This window comes from Cephus cinctus, unplaced genomic scaffold (assembly GCF_000341935.2).
Source record: "Cephus cinctus unplaced genomic scaffold, Ccin1 Ccin1_scaffold0153, whole genome shotgun sequence".
NCBI lineage: Eukaryota > Metazoa > Arthropoda > Insecta > Hymenoptera > Cephidae > Cephus > Cephus cinctus.
This window is the reverse complement of record NW_014332881.1, coordinates 538514-555490: the sequence shown is the minus strand read 5'-3', so window position 1 is coordinate 555490 and position 16977 is coordinate 538514. Positions and strand designations below refer to the sequence as shown.

The window sequence follows — 16977 nt, the reverse complement described above, 5'->3', positions numbered from 1 at the left end:
CGCTCTCCCACCTCTCTCTCTCTCGCCTTTTATTTCATCGCTCATTCCCGTTCGATGATTTTCATCAAAGAAAAATGTTCAAGTGAACAAGTCATACCGGAGCCAATTAAAATAGCGTCTATCGGCTGTAAACGGTCATACGAAAATACCAGCAACGTGTTACGTTGGTGCCTGTGAAAAAAAGAGATGACTCCTCGAAAAACAAAAGATAAAAAAAAGGTGTGCCACGTAATCGTTACGTCCTACTGAAAATGAGATATATATTTCGGTATAATGATTAGCCATCATTTGACGATACTTATCTGACCATAACGATAGGGTGACTTTTATTTTAACAACAGATCTAATTGCGCCACGTAGGATGTTTTTCATCGCGAGCCTTGAAACCGAACGTCCCGGGCACGAAGATCTCCGTCACCGGGATGATTAGCTTGGACGGCGAATCTCATAAAATTTCATCTGTCATCAATCAAAATTACAGACACGACGCTGGCTAATTACCCAAGCACGTGTCAATTGGCGCAACCTGCTGGTAAGTTTCAGCGTAAAGCCATTATTCGAGTTACGTGAATTATTTGTCCGGAGAGAAAGTAAGTAAGCAATATCACGATCGGCATCACGCGAATCGCTCGATTTTATGACGATGTAAAATTTGAGAAAGAACCCCAATGCCTTAAACGAATAAAATAACACGAGCCCAAGAAGGACGCAGGATATTCTTCCGGTTCCAAGAAAAAAAAAGTCTTCCCGCGGATTCTCAGCGCGTCGCGAGCCAAGGATCAATAAAATACGAAAATTCAAGTGAAAAAGTGCTGGGAAGCCGTCGAGCTTGGAAATGTCCCAAGATAAAAAAAAGTCTCGAATTAATTATCGAGAAGATAAATTTTTCAAAATTCCACCAAGACATCACGATTGCTCCCTAGTCAAATCCTATAATAGTGTCAATACGTGAAACGGAGGATTGCGCCATTACTCGAAACATAAAAAAGAAATACTTAAATTACCACAAGCAAGGTAATCTCCGTCAGCCAATACGAAGAAGCCTAAGGAATCGTGTGTCGCGCGTAAACAAGAAGCTGTCGCTTCTTCGCCGCGATGGTTAAATCATTAAGGCTGATGTGGCAAGGAAGGAACGTCAAGATGATTTCGCATCCGCTTCCGTCCCGACGACGCGCGCGTCAGCGAATGTGCATCTGGATGCAATTCCCGCCTCTGACACTTATGCAACAATACCGCGAGCAGCTTATTCGCCAATCTATAGAATTCAGCGTGGTATCTGGTATCGCGGTTATCGTCGTAACGAAATTCCTATTCGTAAATAACGCGACCAAAGTTCCATTTGAGCGAGCACCTTTGTTTTTTTTCTTTAACAAGCCGATTGCCTTTCGCAACAATATCGTACAAACGATGGATAAGATTAACCTCGAAATTCGTCATCTTATCGACATCCTCGAGTTCGGGACGTTAGCGCGACAGGGTTTCGATACTGCTCGACCTCGCGGACTGATTGGCTTGATTGCTGCCGGTCGCTAAGTCAATAACCAGTTAACTCTGGACGTTAGAATAATCTCGGGATCACACAACACCTAGTGCGTGAGGATGGTACAGGGGGCACCCTGGATTCTTGATATACTATACGTCTCTCTCGCTGAGAACGACACCCGACACATTGACAGGCATTGTTAGGAAGGATAAGAGGACGACCCACTGACACGTGTTAATTACTCGTATGAAAAGGAGAGAGAAAAAAAGAACACGATATTACCAGTCTCTCAATAATGTGGCCTCTTATGTATGACAGTTCGACATAAGCATTCGGAATATTCGCGATCGTGGCAAATGCAGCGTGGTTGCGATTCAAGAAAAATGCCAGCCGCGAGCAATTAACGCGATGCATCTAGCATTCGCGTAATGGAGCATAACGTCTGGAATGGTAGTACGAGGTAGTATAAATTTAATAGAATTCGTAGAATCGAAAAATTATTTTACGATTCGCTCGACGCTTCTTGTGCATTCACGAGAAAGAGGTTATCCTCATCTTCATATGCAATTCGATTCTTTCCCTTCGATATAGAAATTAATGACAGCGATCGGCCCGATCGTCGAATGAACCGGCTCGTTCTAATGTACGTGTTAACATTTCGATTCTCGTCCCGATGGGAGCCTCTGGGTGCCCCTTTAACGTAGCTAAGTGCTAATTGATTGAACGAGGAGAAGCTAAGAATGATCGTCCCTCGTTCAACAGAATCTTAGGACCACTTGACTGGTTCTTTGATTAAAGGGCGTGTACGATAATTAACTATAACTATTCATCGAGTGTAGTTCGTGCAAGCAAAAGTACTAAGCGCGTAAAGAACAGCCAGTGGTGAGATCAACCGTTGATCCTGCAAATTATACTCCTTGGTAATGACGTGCGCCGGGTTCGCAAGAATTTTTCCGAAAAATTATACTTCGATTAAAAATATATTTGCTTCGGGTAATTAGGGTATTTGGACGAAAAGTTTGTCATGGATTACATAAACAATTTCACAAACTTTTATCCGCATCCTCGGATCGTAAATTAATGATTTTGCCCGAGTATGAGGATCCCGTACGTGAAATATCGTTGGTACGTATAAATATTATAAATATCGATACGACGAGTGCCGGGTAAATTTTCTAAAAAATAATAAACAGTAAAACATAAATTTGCCAAACTCACCGAACTTCGTCTTCCAAATCCAAGAAAGGAAAGCTTCCTCCTAGTGCCCGGTGTCCTCTTGTCAATGTTGTCCATGCTGTCCACTTACGGCGTCGACTTTTTCCTAGGTGCCCGGCCAATCCTAAGTTGGGACGGGGATGTCCACATGTGGAGGAGTCGCTGTGATGGCAGCTCCGTCCTGCTGGCTGCTGTAACAGAGGTCAACTGGCTGACAAACCACGTCGAACGGTCGTACGATAATACACTGAGAATAAGCGGATCGGTACGAGCCGAGCGCACGAAGCCGATCTCGATGGAAATAAAAGTAACGTGAGATTGAACAGTAATTAAATGAAAATAATAGACAGTACGAAGAAGGAAGATAGAACCAATACCATAAGAATTGAAGCCACCGATTAGGACGGAGGTGACTGAAAGACTAACTATACCTCGAGTAAAGCCGATCCTTCTACCCGTAACCGATCTGGCACACCTCGGTACAGACAACTGATCGTGCACGAAACTAACCGAGGAGAGGAATCGGCTAGGTATAGGAGAACAACTACTGGGAACCACCTACTCCTTACGGCGGTTCAAGCGCAAAGTAGAACGAGACGATTCGAAAAATGTCTAAGAAGAGAAGAAAGAGGAGGAAAACCCAGCGCGGAGGGATTAACACTTGTCAAAATACGTCATAAGATCGCAAAGTGCAGATCAGTAAGGGAGCTAAAAAAAAATGACAGATTTGATCGATCGCAGAAGCCCCCCCGTTCTCCCCCCCGTTGCTCTTACACTAGCGATGATAACTAGGTCTGTGATTATAAAACGAGCGTAATCCGTGATATCAATATCGAAAAGCCACGATAATGGGCCAAACTGCTGTAAACAGCTGACTGACAGGAGAAAAATACCGCAAGAGGTGACTTTCGGTACTTTCGTGTGAATTCGCCTTATTCCCATTCCGAGCACGTGTTCAGGCGAGAGCAGGGGACGTGGGATAATGTGAACCCGGGGTAAACAGAAATCTCGACAAAAGACACCCTGAAGAAGACAAATCGAAATAGCTGAACGATCTGACCTTCGATTAAACGAATCTCAATCCCATGAAAATCCCTTTCGAATTGTCTTATATATCCTTCCAAAGGATTATTTTCCCATTTCTACGTGTATCTCGTGCTGTGGATAGGACGCGAATGCACAACACTTTTTTTTTCCTAATCCTCTTGGGATTCCTTTATACGCTCGAATGCAGATCGAAATATCCGGCAATTTTACCGCACGCATCGAGATATTTCACTGAGGGAAAACTCTCGCTCTTGGACAACATAGTGACAGCGGCCAATCTCCCTCTGGGTATTACCTGTCGGCTTTGACAAAACACGCGATACTTTTCTTCGTTTTACTCAGCGCCGCATATCCTTACGATGCAACGTTCCCATCTCCGATCTCCTAGCACGTTCTAGCTGTTCTCGTCGTGTTACGCTTCGTTGTGAACCGTCTTACCTACTGTTCAACGCGTGTAAATTACTCCCGTAAAACGCGTGCGTCCTCGCAATAAACTGCACCAGTCGTCGGGTATCCTTCGACTGCAGTCTCGAACCACCCATTGTAACGAAGGCTACTGTATAACTGAGGAAGACCCACGTTTTCATTACAGCGATCAAGTCCCTTGTGCCGAAGCAGCTGCTTCGTCTAGCGACAGTTCGGTACAACTTATTACCGTTATCCACTATGCAGCAAGGCATTACAAGAAAAGCACGCGACTAATGCTCGGGTACTGAAATCAAGAAATTTACAAAAAAAAAGTGCAATTAATCAATTTCGCATCTGCGTTCCTTGACGCTGTTATAAAATATTGCAAACATATGTAAAGGTTGTTGCAGTTAAAAAAAATAAATACCTTACTTGTAAGCCCTCGTGGTACGGAAGTTTTTTACATTGAAATATTAGATCGAGCACGAGTTCCTCTACGCTTCGTTTACCTTAACGTAAATAACTTTAAGGTATCTCATGAAAGTCACGACTCTCTCGTAAGGCCTTCGCCCCAAATTTACAGGACACGGTCGTCCCGTCGCTTACGAGCATAGGTTGCGGGCTTGGCCATTCACGGGGGACGATTCTCTTTCGATCCGCCCGATTTTGTCTGCAGACATGACTTCAATAACGATTCTATAAATTTCGAACTGCACGCGCAAGCAGATCTGTCGCTATACGTGCTGACTGGCATGAGGCAATCGGATTTCCTTGAATTGGAGCAACCAACTTTTTCACCGGGCTGATCTCTCGTGCACGGCTCACGTAGTCTGGACAAATTACAATACATTGACCTGCACGTAAAATGCGCCCTTGGCGTGAGGTTATGATTCTAGAGAAACTCCAATCGCTGATATCAAACGTGAGTCACGATATACAAGCACTGACCTGGTCCTGTATCAATCTAGATTGAACTAGATTCCAATCGGTATGGAGGTTAACACAGGATGCGCCATTGGAAGTTGAATTGAAGAAAAGTTCTGTGTGGTAATCGGGATCAGGTGTTTTACAGGATCAATCGAGTCCTTGAAAAGGTCTTGGTAAGTAATTCTTTCGAAGTATTCATTTCTAGATGACAGATCTCCAAAGGTCTCCCGTCAAAATGTTTACTTCCCGACGTCTTCTAGAAATCTCGTAACGCCATGTATCAGGACGAATGTTTATGGAGGCCGGAGGATGAATCAAAGGCAGAGATCGCCTGAGGGCAGAACGGAGTGTACGGGAGTAGTCGATGGATTTATGAATCCAGGTCGAAAACCTCGACATGTCCTGCGCTTACATAACCTTGTGCCACAAAGGGGCCAGAGAAACCAATGGATGCCTTTCTCTCCGTGGCTAGAATGGTTTCTGGCCCGTCAGACGCCAAGAGAGTCTTAAAGTCTTGTGATACGGAAAGTTCTTTGCCTTATAATAAAACCGCAATCACGGAGTACAGTCGAGCCACGTGTAACGTGCATTTCTGAGGGGTCATCTTGGTACGAGTTTCAAAGTTAAAGAGTCCCTCGGTCATCCGCGTACGATCCGTGGATACAGTCGGTGAACGAGTTCGATGTGTTTTTACTTTTTTTCTTTTTTATTTTTTTTTGACAGATGGAAAACAATCAAGTCCCCGGAAAGCCAGACGTGACACCGAATTACAATTTTTGTTATTCGAGTTAATAGAAGAATATCGAATTTTGCACTAATTAGTATATTACGACCATTTAACTTTTTGGCCATGGGTCGTGTACTATTTTTCTTGCTCCCTAAGCCAAAAATACCGTCTTCCCGTTTTTCATTATTCAACTGACATTACAAATTTACGGTTATGAAGAGCTGAGTAAAAACATAGGCGCTTAGAGTTCATGATTGAACATTCACTTGTTTGCATTTGTTTATATGCAGGCAAGCAGCCCACAAAAGTGGCTCTTCCCGGACTCAAGTGCGGCCGGGAAGACGGTACTTTCGGCTTAGGGAGCAAGAAATACAATATTTTTCTAATTTAACATACATTTCACTGCTTCGACGGACAAGCCACGTGTGATTTTCGAAGAATGACATTGTTTGCCAACATCGAAAACTAGACGTCGTACGAGTCCAAGTGAAGTATGATCTATCTTTTTCATGTAAATTGAGCGCGATAGTAAAATCGCTTGTACGTGAATACGCGGAATGTCGAGGCACGGCGTTAATAGCTGAGTTGATAAAAAATAATCACGAGACAAACAAAACGCTTTGAGAGTCCAGGCTACCCGATCACGAGTGCCCGGGGGGCAGGGGGGCCGTCGAATGAAATGACGCTTTAATTGGTACAATTAATGTACACAATGCTGTACGGGGTGATTACCACGATCATTAAAGGCGTCCGAATGCAGTTGGTCGCGCGGCTAATGAATATAACAGCAGTTGAGGGATTTCACGAGCTTATAGCTTTGTTTTATTAGAGCTAACGAAGAGAAGAGCTATCCAATGTGCCGAAATTTTTCAACAATATCGTTTCGACCGGTTGCCTAGCAACGGTCCGTATCTAGAAAAAAAAATACGAAGCCACGTGAAATTACGTACGAACCAATTACCTTATGCGAAACTACGCTTCACCAATCACTGATAACATCATCGATCGTGAAAATAGCCGGGAACTAATTGTTAATCGTGATAATGGTAGATGCGTATTGATGATAGTTACGGATTATCAGCTAACTGATATTACCATTACCGTTATAACCTTTTTACAGGAAAAAAAAAAAAAAAAAAAAAAAAAAAAAAAAAAAAAAAAAAAAAAAACCAGTAATCATAAAGCAAAATAGTATCAGACCAATATCCGTTCTGGTAAACACAGGAGAACCCTGAGTAAAGTTCACGTAATTCACGAAGAACTGATAGCCACGCCTGACGACCTTACTCTCTGGTTACGCCAAACAATTATAACCATCCCTAAGAGTCGCGCGAAGGTGAGCCGTAACCTCGATTAAAATTAAAAATATAACATCTCTCTGGCAGCTATGAATTTTTCGAAATTTCAAATGTCATTCGTCGAGTAAAAAAGCCCCATAGGCAAAACTTCGAAATTAAAAGACGAGCCGCTGTAGGTACAGTTATTAAAATCGACCCTGTCGTTCAATTGAAATGCAAACTTATACTTGGTCGGGGCTAATCGGTACTGCGTCGTGCACGAGTAACGCCAGCTGCTCTATGGACGGAGCATTACTGAGGTGGACCTTTAATAATCGATCATCGCCATTCGTGCGAGCCGCCTGCCATAAATAATCACTTCGTTTAAATGCTATTAATTTATTTAAAATAAAAATGAAATCTGAAAATTTTTAGCGAATCTTGAAAACAAATCGTCTTGCAGACAGACAAAATTGAATATTCGCACCATTGAATATTCAATTCTCCTAACAACAGTTCCTCGCACAGCATTTCTAATTTCTCTGGCACATGCCTGCGCGCCGGATAAACCACCATCAAAACATATACCTCTGCGCATCGTATCCGCGCGCTACGGGAACGCACCGAACAGTGGTAAGTCAGAGCTAACGACACACCACGGTAGCCAAAGGAACCCTTAAAGCCTTGAAGTAAGAATGCAAACGTCCAGTACAATCAATAAAAAAAAAAGAAAGAAAGCCATTCGTAAAAATCGAAACGAAGAGACAAAAAAATGTCTACAATATATTACGAAGCTTAAGAAGCCATGCTGCTCGCAGCGAAAAGAGTGTAAAGAAATAAGATTTTATTACTATACACGGTGTGCGACTTCCGATCGATGGACTCTAGGTCGAATTTTCCCGGGTAAATCTTCTTACCGGCCGATTGGATAACCCTGGGCTCCGGATAAAACCTTTTCTTGTTGCGTACCTCGTGACTGAATTTGACTTCCACGTTAAACTTTTATGTAAACTTTCGTGCACGACCTTTTCTCAAGCGTCGACCGGACTGTGTCTAGCGGGTGACTGACTGACTGTTGTCCTCGCAATGCATGCTTCTCTACACCGTGAAGCTCGCGTCAGCCAAACGGAAAATGACGAGTATTATAGACGCGGCTATAGCTAAGGCACCACTGGCCAACCAGCGGATAGGCTACCTGTGGTCGGTATACTGACGGTTCCCCAAGCATTCTCGGACACCCCACTACTACTGGTATCCACGAATTAAATTACAGCCATAGTTACACTAATGCCAAACGTAGACTACTTAAGACATTTTTATATAACGCTACGGAGATGGCTATAACAATTATTTTTTTTTTAACAGAACGAAAGGATGTGTTACAATTTTTTCAGCGCTTGTACACAAGGGTTGATCGAGATTCCTACAAGGAGTTCAATATATTTTATCATTTAGTGTGACACTGAACTCTGTGAGAGCAACACGCGAGTCTCACGAGATACTGTTATCACACGCTCTTTATTTCTTTTTTTTTTTTTAGATTGATGATTAATCCTCACGCGACGCGAGACAAATTGGACTAATTGAGAGTGATTCCATCGACTGCGTTATGTGAACGGAATGTAAACATTGACGCGATTACTTAACATTTATTACTTTTATTAGAGAATTAAAGACGAAGACTAATCTTATCGTTCGAACAAGTATTGACTTGTCTACTTAGTAGCAAACGATTCGTGTATAGTCAAGAGCATAATGTACTAATACTTCGAACCCTCTGTATTAGATGTTCTAACACGGATCATACGAAATTTATCACGAAGTGCCTTCGAACGCATAGGTCATTTAGAACAAATATCGAGTTTGTTTGTCTATTTATAATGGTTATCGAGCCATTTAATTAATAATATCGTATGTATTCAGCGCTCAGCTATCATCGATTCAATATCAATTTTATCGGCCAATTATGCGAAGATTTCACGAAACCGATACCCTCGTACATCGTTATTGCGGATCCGGTTATAAATGGCTACGTAGTCAAAACAGAAATAAGAGTGGAGTTATCGAGCATATATATCTGCTTGTAAGATAAGCCTATACTTTGAAGAAATTCCGTGCACAATCCGTGTTACGGAATAAAATAAAAATATTAGACGTTACCTCGTTCTACGTATAAATAAAAAAAATATTTTCACTCTCAATCTTCAACTTTCTTGCAAATTGCACTTTCATAAAAATCGATTTTACAATTTTATCGAATACCGTTCGCGGATCGAGTCTGTCGATCATTGTGATAGAAAAAAAAAATTATTTTTTTCATACAAAACATATTTTTCGTTCGATACCAATGCAGATTCCTCGTAAGATTGGCAATGAATAAAATTCGAGATAATAAATATTCCATGCTCTGCCGTAAATCATAATGCACTTCAACAGGTTGTCCAGGAATAAAAATGTACTAGTAAGATTTAATTTTGGATTCTAAATTTACAGAGAACCGTCGCGGAAGAATCCTTCACAATTTTCCGTATCTGACACGAGCGACGAATCTCGTAGACATTTTCTCCAAGAGACATTGTCCAGCAGTTCGGAAATAATTTCCCCGCGGTCGGTAGCCACCTAGCGTAAATGGAACAAATTAAACATCCGATACGGCGTGTAGCATGCTATAATGAGATTCTATTATAAAGGATTCTAGTGCTATAAATAGATCGCAGCCTGAAATCCTCATAATTTTCAAAGCATTTATCGCTCGTGTGTTAATTATACGGGATGACGTTTAATTTACGGCAATATTCGACGTCGTACAGAACATCGTCCTAGATGGTTAAATTGGCGTATTGTTCACTTTGAAGAATTTAAGTCCGGAAACAACCAGTTTATATTTCGTCAATTGACATTCCGAGTAAACTGACACATCGCGCACAATCATTTTGGCAATAAATTGACTGCATTATTATCAAGCATCGCGTGTCCGTGAAATCACGTTATCCATAGTCAATGTGTTAGTTCAAAATGGCGCCAGACGTTTGGCCGAATCTCACCTTATACGTACGCATGTAGAATGTATATACAGCAAAAAAAAAAAGATACTAACGTACCGATAAAAATTAAGCAAGAACCAATAATACGCGAAATCGACTACATTCCAATAGTTCTATTAGATAATAATATACGTCAGAACCTAACGACAGACTTGTAGTACACAAAAATAACACGTGTCACGTTCTCGTAGCAATATATATATATATATATATATATATATATATATATATACGCACGTCACTCCTAAGTTTGAATAGCGCCGCACTGCTATGGTCAAAAGAACAACAAAAAAGTGAAATAATATCAGGTCACGCGTAAAAGGTATAAATAGAGCAATGGACAAGATATAGTAACGCGCTTCGAGATACAAAAAAATTTTTTTTTACGTCTAACCATTAAATGTCTATGGTCCAGAACGCGGCGCTTAGAACGTATGTAAACGTCTGTCCTGTATTATTATCGGTGATGAATCGCAAAGCGTGAATCATTTTTATCAGACCTCACTCTGCGCATTTATTATTTATACCGTAACTCCAAGCATCGATTTTAATTAAAATTCTTCAAGTACAGAAGCGTATCATTGCGCGTGTTCACACGTACTATATGGAAATTGCGTAAAGAATGTATGCGTGGCTGTAGTTATACGTGTTCTTCGCAACATCAGGATACGTGCTTCATCCCTACGGTGCTTGTCAAAGGATAATATTTTTTTTGAATCTTATTAATTTTACAAAAATAACGTCCAATTTTTTTTACGACGAAAAATTCGCGGTGAGTCGCCTCTTTGACCTTCTTTCGTGTCTAGCCGCTGTGCTGCTTTCACTTATTCATATTGATAGATTAGTTTTGTCTCTTTTTTTTGCAGGGGGATGGGGGGCACTGCACAACCAATACAATCTTGTTACTGGCGAGAAACGTTTGAATCGTAAATTATAACGGGTCAGATTTGTATACCGGGTGACTCATAATATTCCGAATATGTCAGTGCAGGCATAGCTTTGATCGGATGAGAGAGAAACTTTGGAAAAAAACCGAAGGACAGTCTGTGCGACGGTTCCTGTCAATAGCCGGAGTAGCACCGGTTGCACGTTCTATGTTTGGTCTATGGTTATTATTGTCTGTATGCAGGGTTTGCGCAGCTGCAGGTAGTAGAGAGAGATAGAATGTTTCTTCTGCGAAGAAGCCGAAAAGGGATTTGGGACGAAATATCCTTAGGAATTTTCCATGGACGTTCGAAGGACTCTTTCTCTGTAGGGAGTTACATCGTGAAAGGAACCGGACAAGTTTCGAGATTTAATCTGAAACCAGCAGGTCGGTGAATGAGACTACTTTTTAAGGTGGTCTACTCGTTGCATAATAGTCATATGAAAAACTGTAAAACTAATTATTAGTCAAAAAATCATACTGTGAAAAAAATAGATTGTGCGTAAAACGAAGAGAAATAAATATTCGAAAGGAAAAAAAATATTAATTTAATGTAATCTCATTTGACTAGATTCGAAAAGCTAACCATTACTGCGATTTGCTTTGCCGTATTTTTGCAGGTTACTTGACCTTTATTTTATACGAACATGGCACGCACTCGTAGAAATGGATCAACACCACGGTACCTATCCGAGCCAGTCGCGGTACAGACGCGGAGAAATTTATTTCTAAAAGACAAAAGCAGTGATGAAATAGTCTGTTTAGCGTATCGCGCATGCGCATTGTTAACTCTGCTCGACAACTTCAATCTCATGTCCGTAGATATCGGTTTTACATAATTTTTTATTCATTCCTGTCCCAATTTATCGGTGTCTCATATTTTATTCAATCGAGTTAACCCTGAAACTCTTAAAAATTTAAGAGATGTCTATCGCGACAATCTGTAATATACGAACATGAATATTATTGAAAATAACTGTTGAACGTCACTCGACAACAGACCCTACAATATTATGCAGCTATAAAATGAAGAGCTTGTACACCTCGTTAAATAAACTATTTATAATACGTTAATCAATATTGTGATATCTTAAGCAAAATATTTAATTAATTCGGTACTACTACTTTATACGTATTACTAATATGTTATATACAGTGTTTAGTTAATGTTATCATTAGTCAATTGAATTTTTCAAAAATCACAAATTATCCAACATTTTTTTCGGATCCAAACCGATCTCCTTAATCATCCGTGTAACGTATGAAATTCTTTATACGTGCTTTTATTTTCAATTTTTAAATGTCTCTCGTGTGTAACCTGGAACACGTGCTGGTCTCGTCCATCGAACCGTGTCGTCACTCACCGTGGACAGAGAGATGCGTATTATTTGATCAGTTCAAACGTTTGCGCAAATAATTATCAACGACATCAAATTCTACGACCAGACTCATCGCCCTTTGACGACGTCCAAGCGACCGAACTCGTCGACGGGAACAGACGCACTAGCCAACGACTCCTTCTCTGTTGGTTTTACTCTATTCCGGTCTTCTGACTATTCAAAATCCTCATATTGTATAATTGCTAGTGCCAAGCCAAGGTCTTCCTGTGAATCCATCATTTGGATGTACCTATGTGTTCCTGGGTCTGGGTCGTGGCCCGGACTTGGCATTCTCTTGACGCCCACGTCGCTTGGAATTATTACAGCCTGACTTTTCGGACCATCGTATCCCTGCATATTCATTTCCTTAATATATCTTTTTTTCAATATCAATTGTTACGAATTTCCTTTTTTAATATTGCTTTCCTTTAATCTATTTACCCGCAGTTTCTCATATTACACTGCTATAGTTAGTTATACTAGCCAGATAAGCCACTAATGATACTATGCCATATCGACCCGGCCAATTCCTGAGATATATGTATATATTGTGTCAAGTTGCACATTGCAAATCACGTGTATGCATACGTGACTATTCGTTGGGTGAGTGCATTGTTTGATTATAAATAAATAATTAAGTGAAGAGATTTTTCTTATAATTTTGGCTCTTCCAAAGAGTGTTTATGCAATTGTTAAAAGACAAAATACTCTCCCACGAACAACCGGCTGGGGGAGCGTCTAGGCGTCGAGACGCCTTTAAGATAGTGATTCTGAGAGGAGTTTAAAAATACCTTCCTTTATTTTTGCCTCTGTGGAATAATCGCGTGACTTCAAGAACCATTTTTTGGCACGTTTTAGCGCTTTATTAAAGCCCAAGGAAACGTATCAGTTTTGTAATAAGATTTTTTGTTATTTATTCTTTAGCAAAATTTTCAAGACAAAACTGTGATCATTTGATTAATTGGCATACTGTGGATAATTTGTATATTTTGATTAATTATAGTATCTGATGAGACAGACTGATGTCCGGTATACATATATTTGTAGATAACGATATTGTTAACTGACATGTAAAGAATATCAGCTGGTCGCGATTGATATTCTTATCTTTATTTATATGGGTTTTCTTTACTTATCCAACGTACCCCAAGGTCGCTGTTCACGATATTACATCAAGTATCCTCGTTCTATCGAAATATAAGCGTTAATTCCAAGTTTTCATTGTGGGGCGTGGTATATACAGAAAAATCTATATTTACGTAGATAGTCGACAAAAAAAAAGCTGAATGGTTCCTAAAAAAACATAAATAACTATATAATACGTGTCTTGAGGTACATTAAATGACACATTATACAATATAAGTTACGAAGAACCTTGAAGATATAAATATAATGGATAATCAATGAATTATTATTACCCTACGAATAAACATTCCAGTGCTAAACAAAAGTAATAGTATATTACTATGCAGGTCCAAATTGACGTGTATCCTGCATCTGCAGATGTCTCCCTCGAGAGCAACAAGTTCGAGCTTGTTAGCATGGGTCAGAAATTCAACAAAGAAAAACCAAATTTGTCTTTGATTTCCACGTTCATTTTTCACAGCATCAACGTAAATTGTCGTCATAATAAGATCGATTCCCCCCTGTGTATCACGTAAAGATTACGTGTCAAGTTACAAATCGCAAAATTCTTTAACTAAAATTTGAATATTTCTCTGTCGAGCATGGCTAAAGAAATCCATCATGCGCAGGTTCACAAGGAAATGGCGCCACGCGTTGCTGTAAAACACGACAGTGAGGCATAAAATCATAACCTTCCCCTATAGCTACAACATCGGAACGTACAACAAACGCAGGACAAGAGTAACGCAATAGATTGCTGCGTACTTACCAACTCGTATGCTGAAGCTCACGATAAAGTTGACACGCGTTATCGGCGTCTTCGTCCAGTACAGCAAACAAAGAGTTTATCCACCACGCGTATCCTCACTCAGATTATCACGACACGTTGTCCCGTGGGAAACATTTTCGAGTGTATATTTGAGAGAGCAACAGTTTAAGTAATAATGGTGCAAAACTGGTTGAAATTTTTTAAACGTGTAACCAAGTTCTGAAACGGATAAAAGTATACGAAACAGGACGATGCTAATACAAAAATCTACGGTATATCCTGCAGCTGCTTCGGATACAGACTGGTGACCGCTTGCGGTTGCGGCCTCCCGACGGACTTCCCTTGGGATTTTACAGTGGCATGTTGTGGCGCGTTTACAAAGGAGCAGGAATCGTATTTCCAGTCAGACTCAGATATCTCCAGTCTAGCTATAACCGATTCTACGCCTATGCATCGTATGGACGGTAGAACCGGCCCACTCGGTCGGAACATTAACGGTCCGCTCCGAATTTGTCTTTGACTTCTTCTAGATTTCTCCCATTATATAGTAAATGATTTGCATATATATAATCTAGTTAAAAAATTCTTTAAACGATGCGAGCCAGCCCGTGAGAAAGTACAGTCATTATTTCTAGATACCGGCGTTGTAATATAGCTGTTAGTTCTGAATGACTTATTATTGACAAGGTGTTAACATAGCTACTGTGTAGATTCCGTTGTGACAGCCATTTAAAATTCGAAAGGCGCTATTTCATTGAAGCAATTTATTTCTTGAAAACAAACCTATATATCTGAGTAAACAGCGCAAAGAAGACAAGTGGGAAATTGAAAGGAGGGTAAATTCGACTTGTCATAAAAATGTACATTACGTTTATTGACGATGTCTCGCTCTATGCAATGTTTCTTGTATAATTTACTGGATTACAAACGCGCATGTATTTATGCATATTAACGGATAGGTATGAGATTGTGGATGGATGGTTTTTTTCATAATATCGAGGAGTCGTTAGAAAAGGACCAATAAACGAATGGATTAAACAGACGTGTTTTCTATGCTTGCCATGATACATGAAGTGGATGGGACTTTATAATGGTGGATTGGTGAGGGTTCGTATGCGACTATTAACCCCCTTTCAGCCCCAACGAAATAGAAGCCGCCAACAACGCGCAATATAATTAAATGTAAGGAAAGTGTTAAAAATTCTTAATACACGTTAAAAATAAATAAGACAATTATTGAGATTTTCAAAAAAAAAATTTATTCACCAGCCTGAGAAACCACTGTGACAATATACTAGCAGTAATGCAATAAAATGGTGGTTTCTCATCTAAATCACTGAGGCTGAAAGAGTTAATACTAATTCGACATGTTATCGCTACGCGGTAGACAGTAATAATTATAGTGTACGCAACGTATAAACTATATTATAGTTTTACCTCTAACACGGTTTCTTTTTTTTTTTTTTTCAAGGAAGTGGGAGTCAGTTTCTCTTTATATACAAAAACAGTATCCCTGACGATGGAGGCCAAGAAGAATATCGGCAGCGCGCAGGGACGACTGATCATTCGGATGGGGTATCAGCTTGGCGATATATAATATGACAAGTATTCCACATTCCTACTAGCTAGTATCAACATTTATACATAATACAACCAAATTCCTCATACACTCTCCCCAGCGTATTGTAGGGTTGTGCAAGAGAGTTGGGGTTACGTTACGTACGTTTACGTCCTCTAAGTGTCCTCGGCTTCGAGGTAGCACAAGGATATTATTTCTCTTGACGATTGGAGAAGCCGCATCCTTATCAGAGGATATTGCAAAGTCTTCCTCCGTCGATTAGGCAGTTTTAAGAATACGAACTTTAATATCCTATGACTCAATTCGGTGTGACAATAATTCCTTTTTCGTTGTTACCAAGCGGCGAGACCGGTCTAAGGAACACGTGAATTCAAGAGAACTATAAATTGGGCAAGATTTGAAAATTGTTTAGATTGGCGCGTTAAAAGATTCGAGGTTAGATTGGTCCGGCATTTATACTGACATTGCACAAACCTACATGACCATGGAGACGCACCTAATGATTCTTCTCTATTATTACCTAGTAGAGAAAACGTGGGGCCTACGAATGATGGGCGTACGAGATGGCACGTTGATCGAAGTGAAATAAATGATGGAGAAAATTAAAAATGGAAGGAAGGAAGATGAGAAGAAAATTAAAGGTAATAATGATAATAACAATAATAATAAAAGGCCGGAGAATCGCAGGGGAAAACGCGCCGTATAATCCGTCACTGTGTGGACTACCGATCCGCTGCCTTCGAATTATTTACAAAGATCAATGTACGTCGTGTCGATCCCGGGGATTCTCCCGCGACAGACGCGCGTGTATACATATTATATTGCACTAATGTATAATATAATAATAATTATAGCTATTGTAAAAATGAGAAATTGGCCGCCGCTGTCGAACCTTATCGTTCGCTCGATCACGAGAGCTCTGCCGAACAGCAGCCGATAAATGATTATTGATAATGCGCTTGAGACACGTGTATATCGTGCGATAACGACAATAAAATAAAAATATAAAATTATAAAACTATTAACAAATGTACACCTTAGGTAGAAAAAGAGTCACAATTATTCTTTAAAA

At 40.2% G+C, this 16977-nt stretch overlaps 1 protein-coding gene across 15 annotated transcripts in view; it reads right to left on the bottom strand.

Moving 5' to 3' along the window:
* Nucleotides 1-15073, bottom strand: part of LOC107263302 (anion exchange protein 2) — a 30898-nt gene extending 15825 nt beyond the window's left edge. For 2 of the 15 annotated variants that reach the window (XM_015730341.2, XM_015730352.2), the window contains exons 1-2: nucleotides 8002-8267; nucleotides 2702-2889 (exon numbers count right to left, since the gene is read on the bottom strand). In XM_015730341.2, the coding sequence (XP_015585827.1) occupies nucleotides 2702-2776 (75 nt within the window). In that variant the 5' untranslated portion in view covers nucleotides 2777-2889; nucleotides 8002-8267. Of the gene's footprint in view, nucleotides 1-2701; nucleotides 2910-3075; nucleotides 3587-4040; nucleotides 4159-7935; nucleotides 8268-12417; nucleotides 12563-14326 lie in introns of those variants that run through there. The other 13 variants (XM_025080795.1, XM_025080796.1, XM_015730343.2 and 10 more) reach the window with 13 other exon arrangements.
* Nucleotides 15074-16977: the final 1904 nt, after the last annotated feature.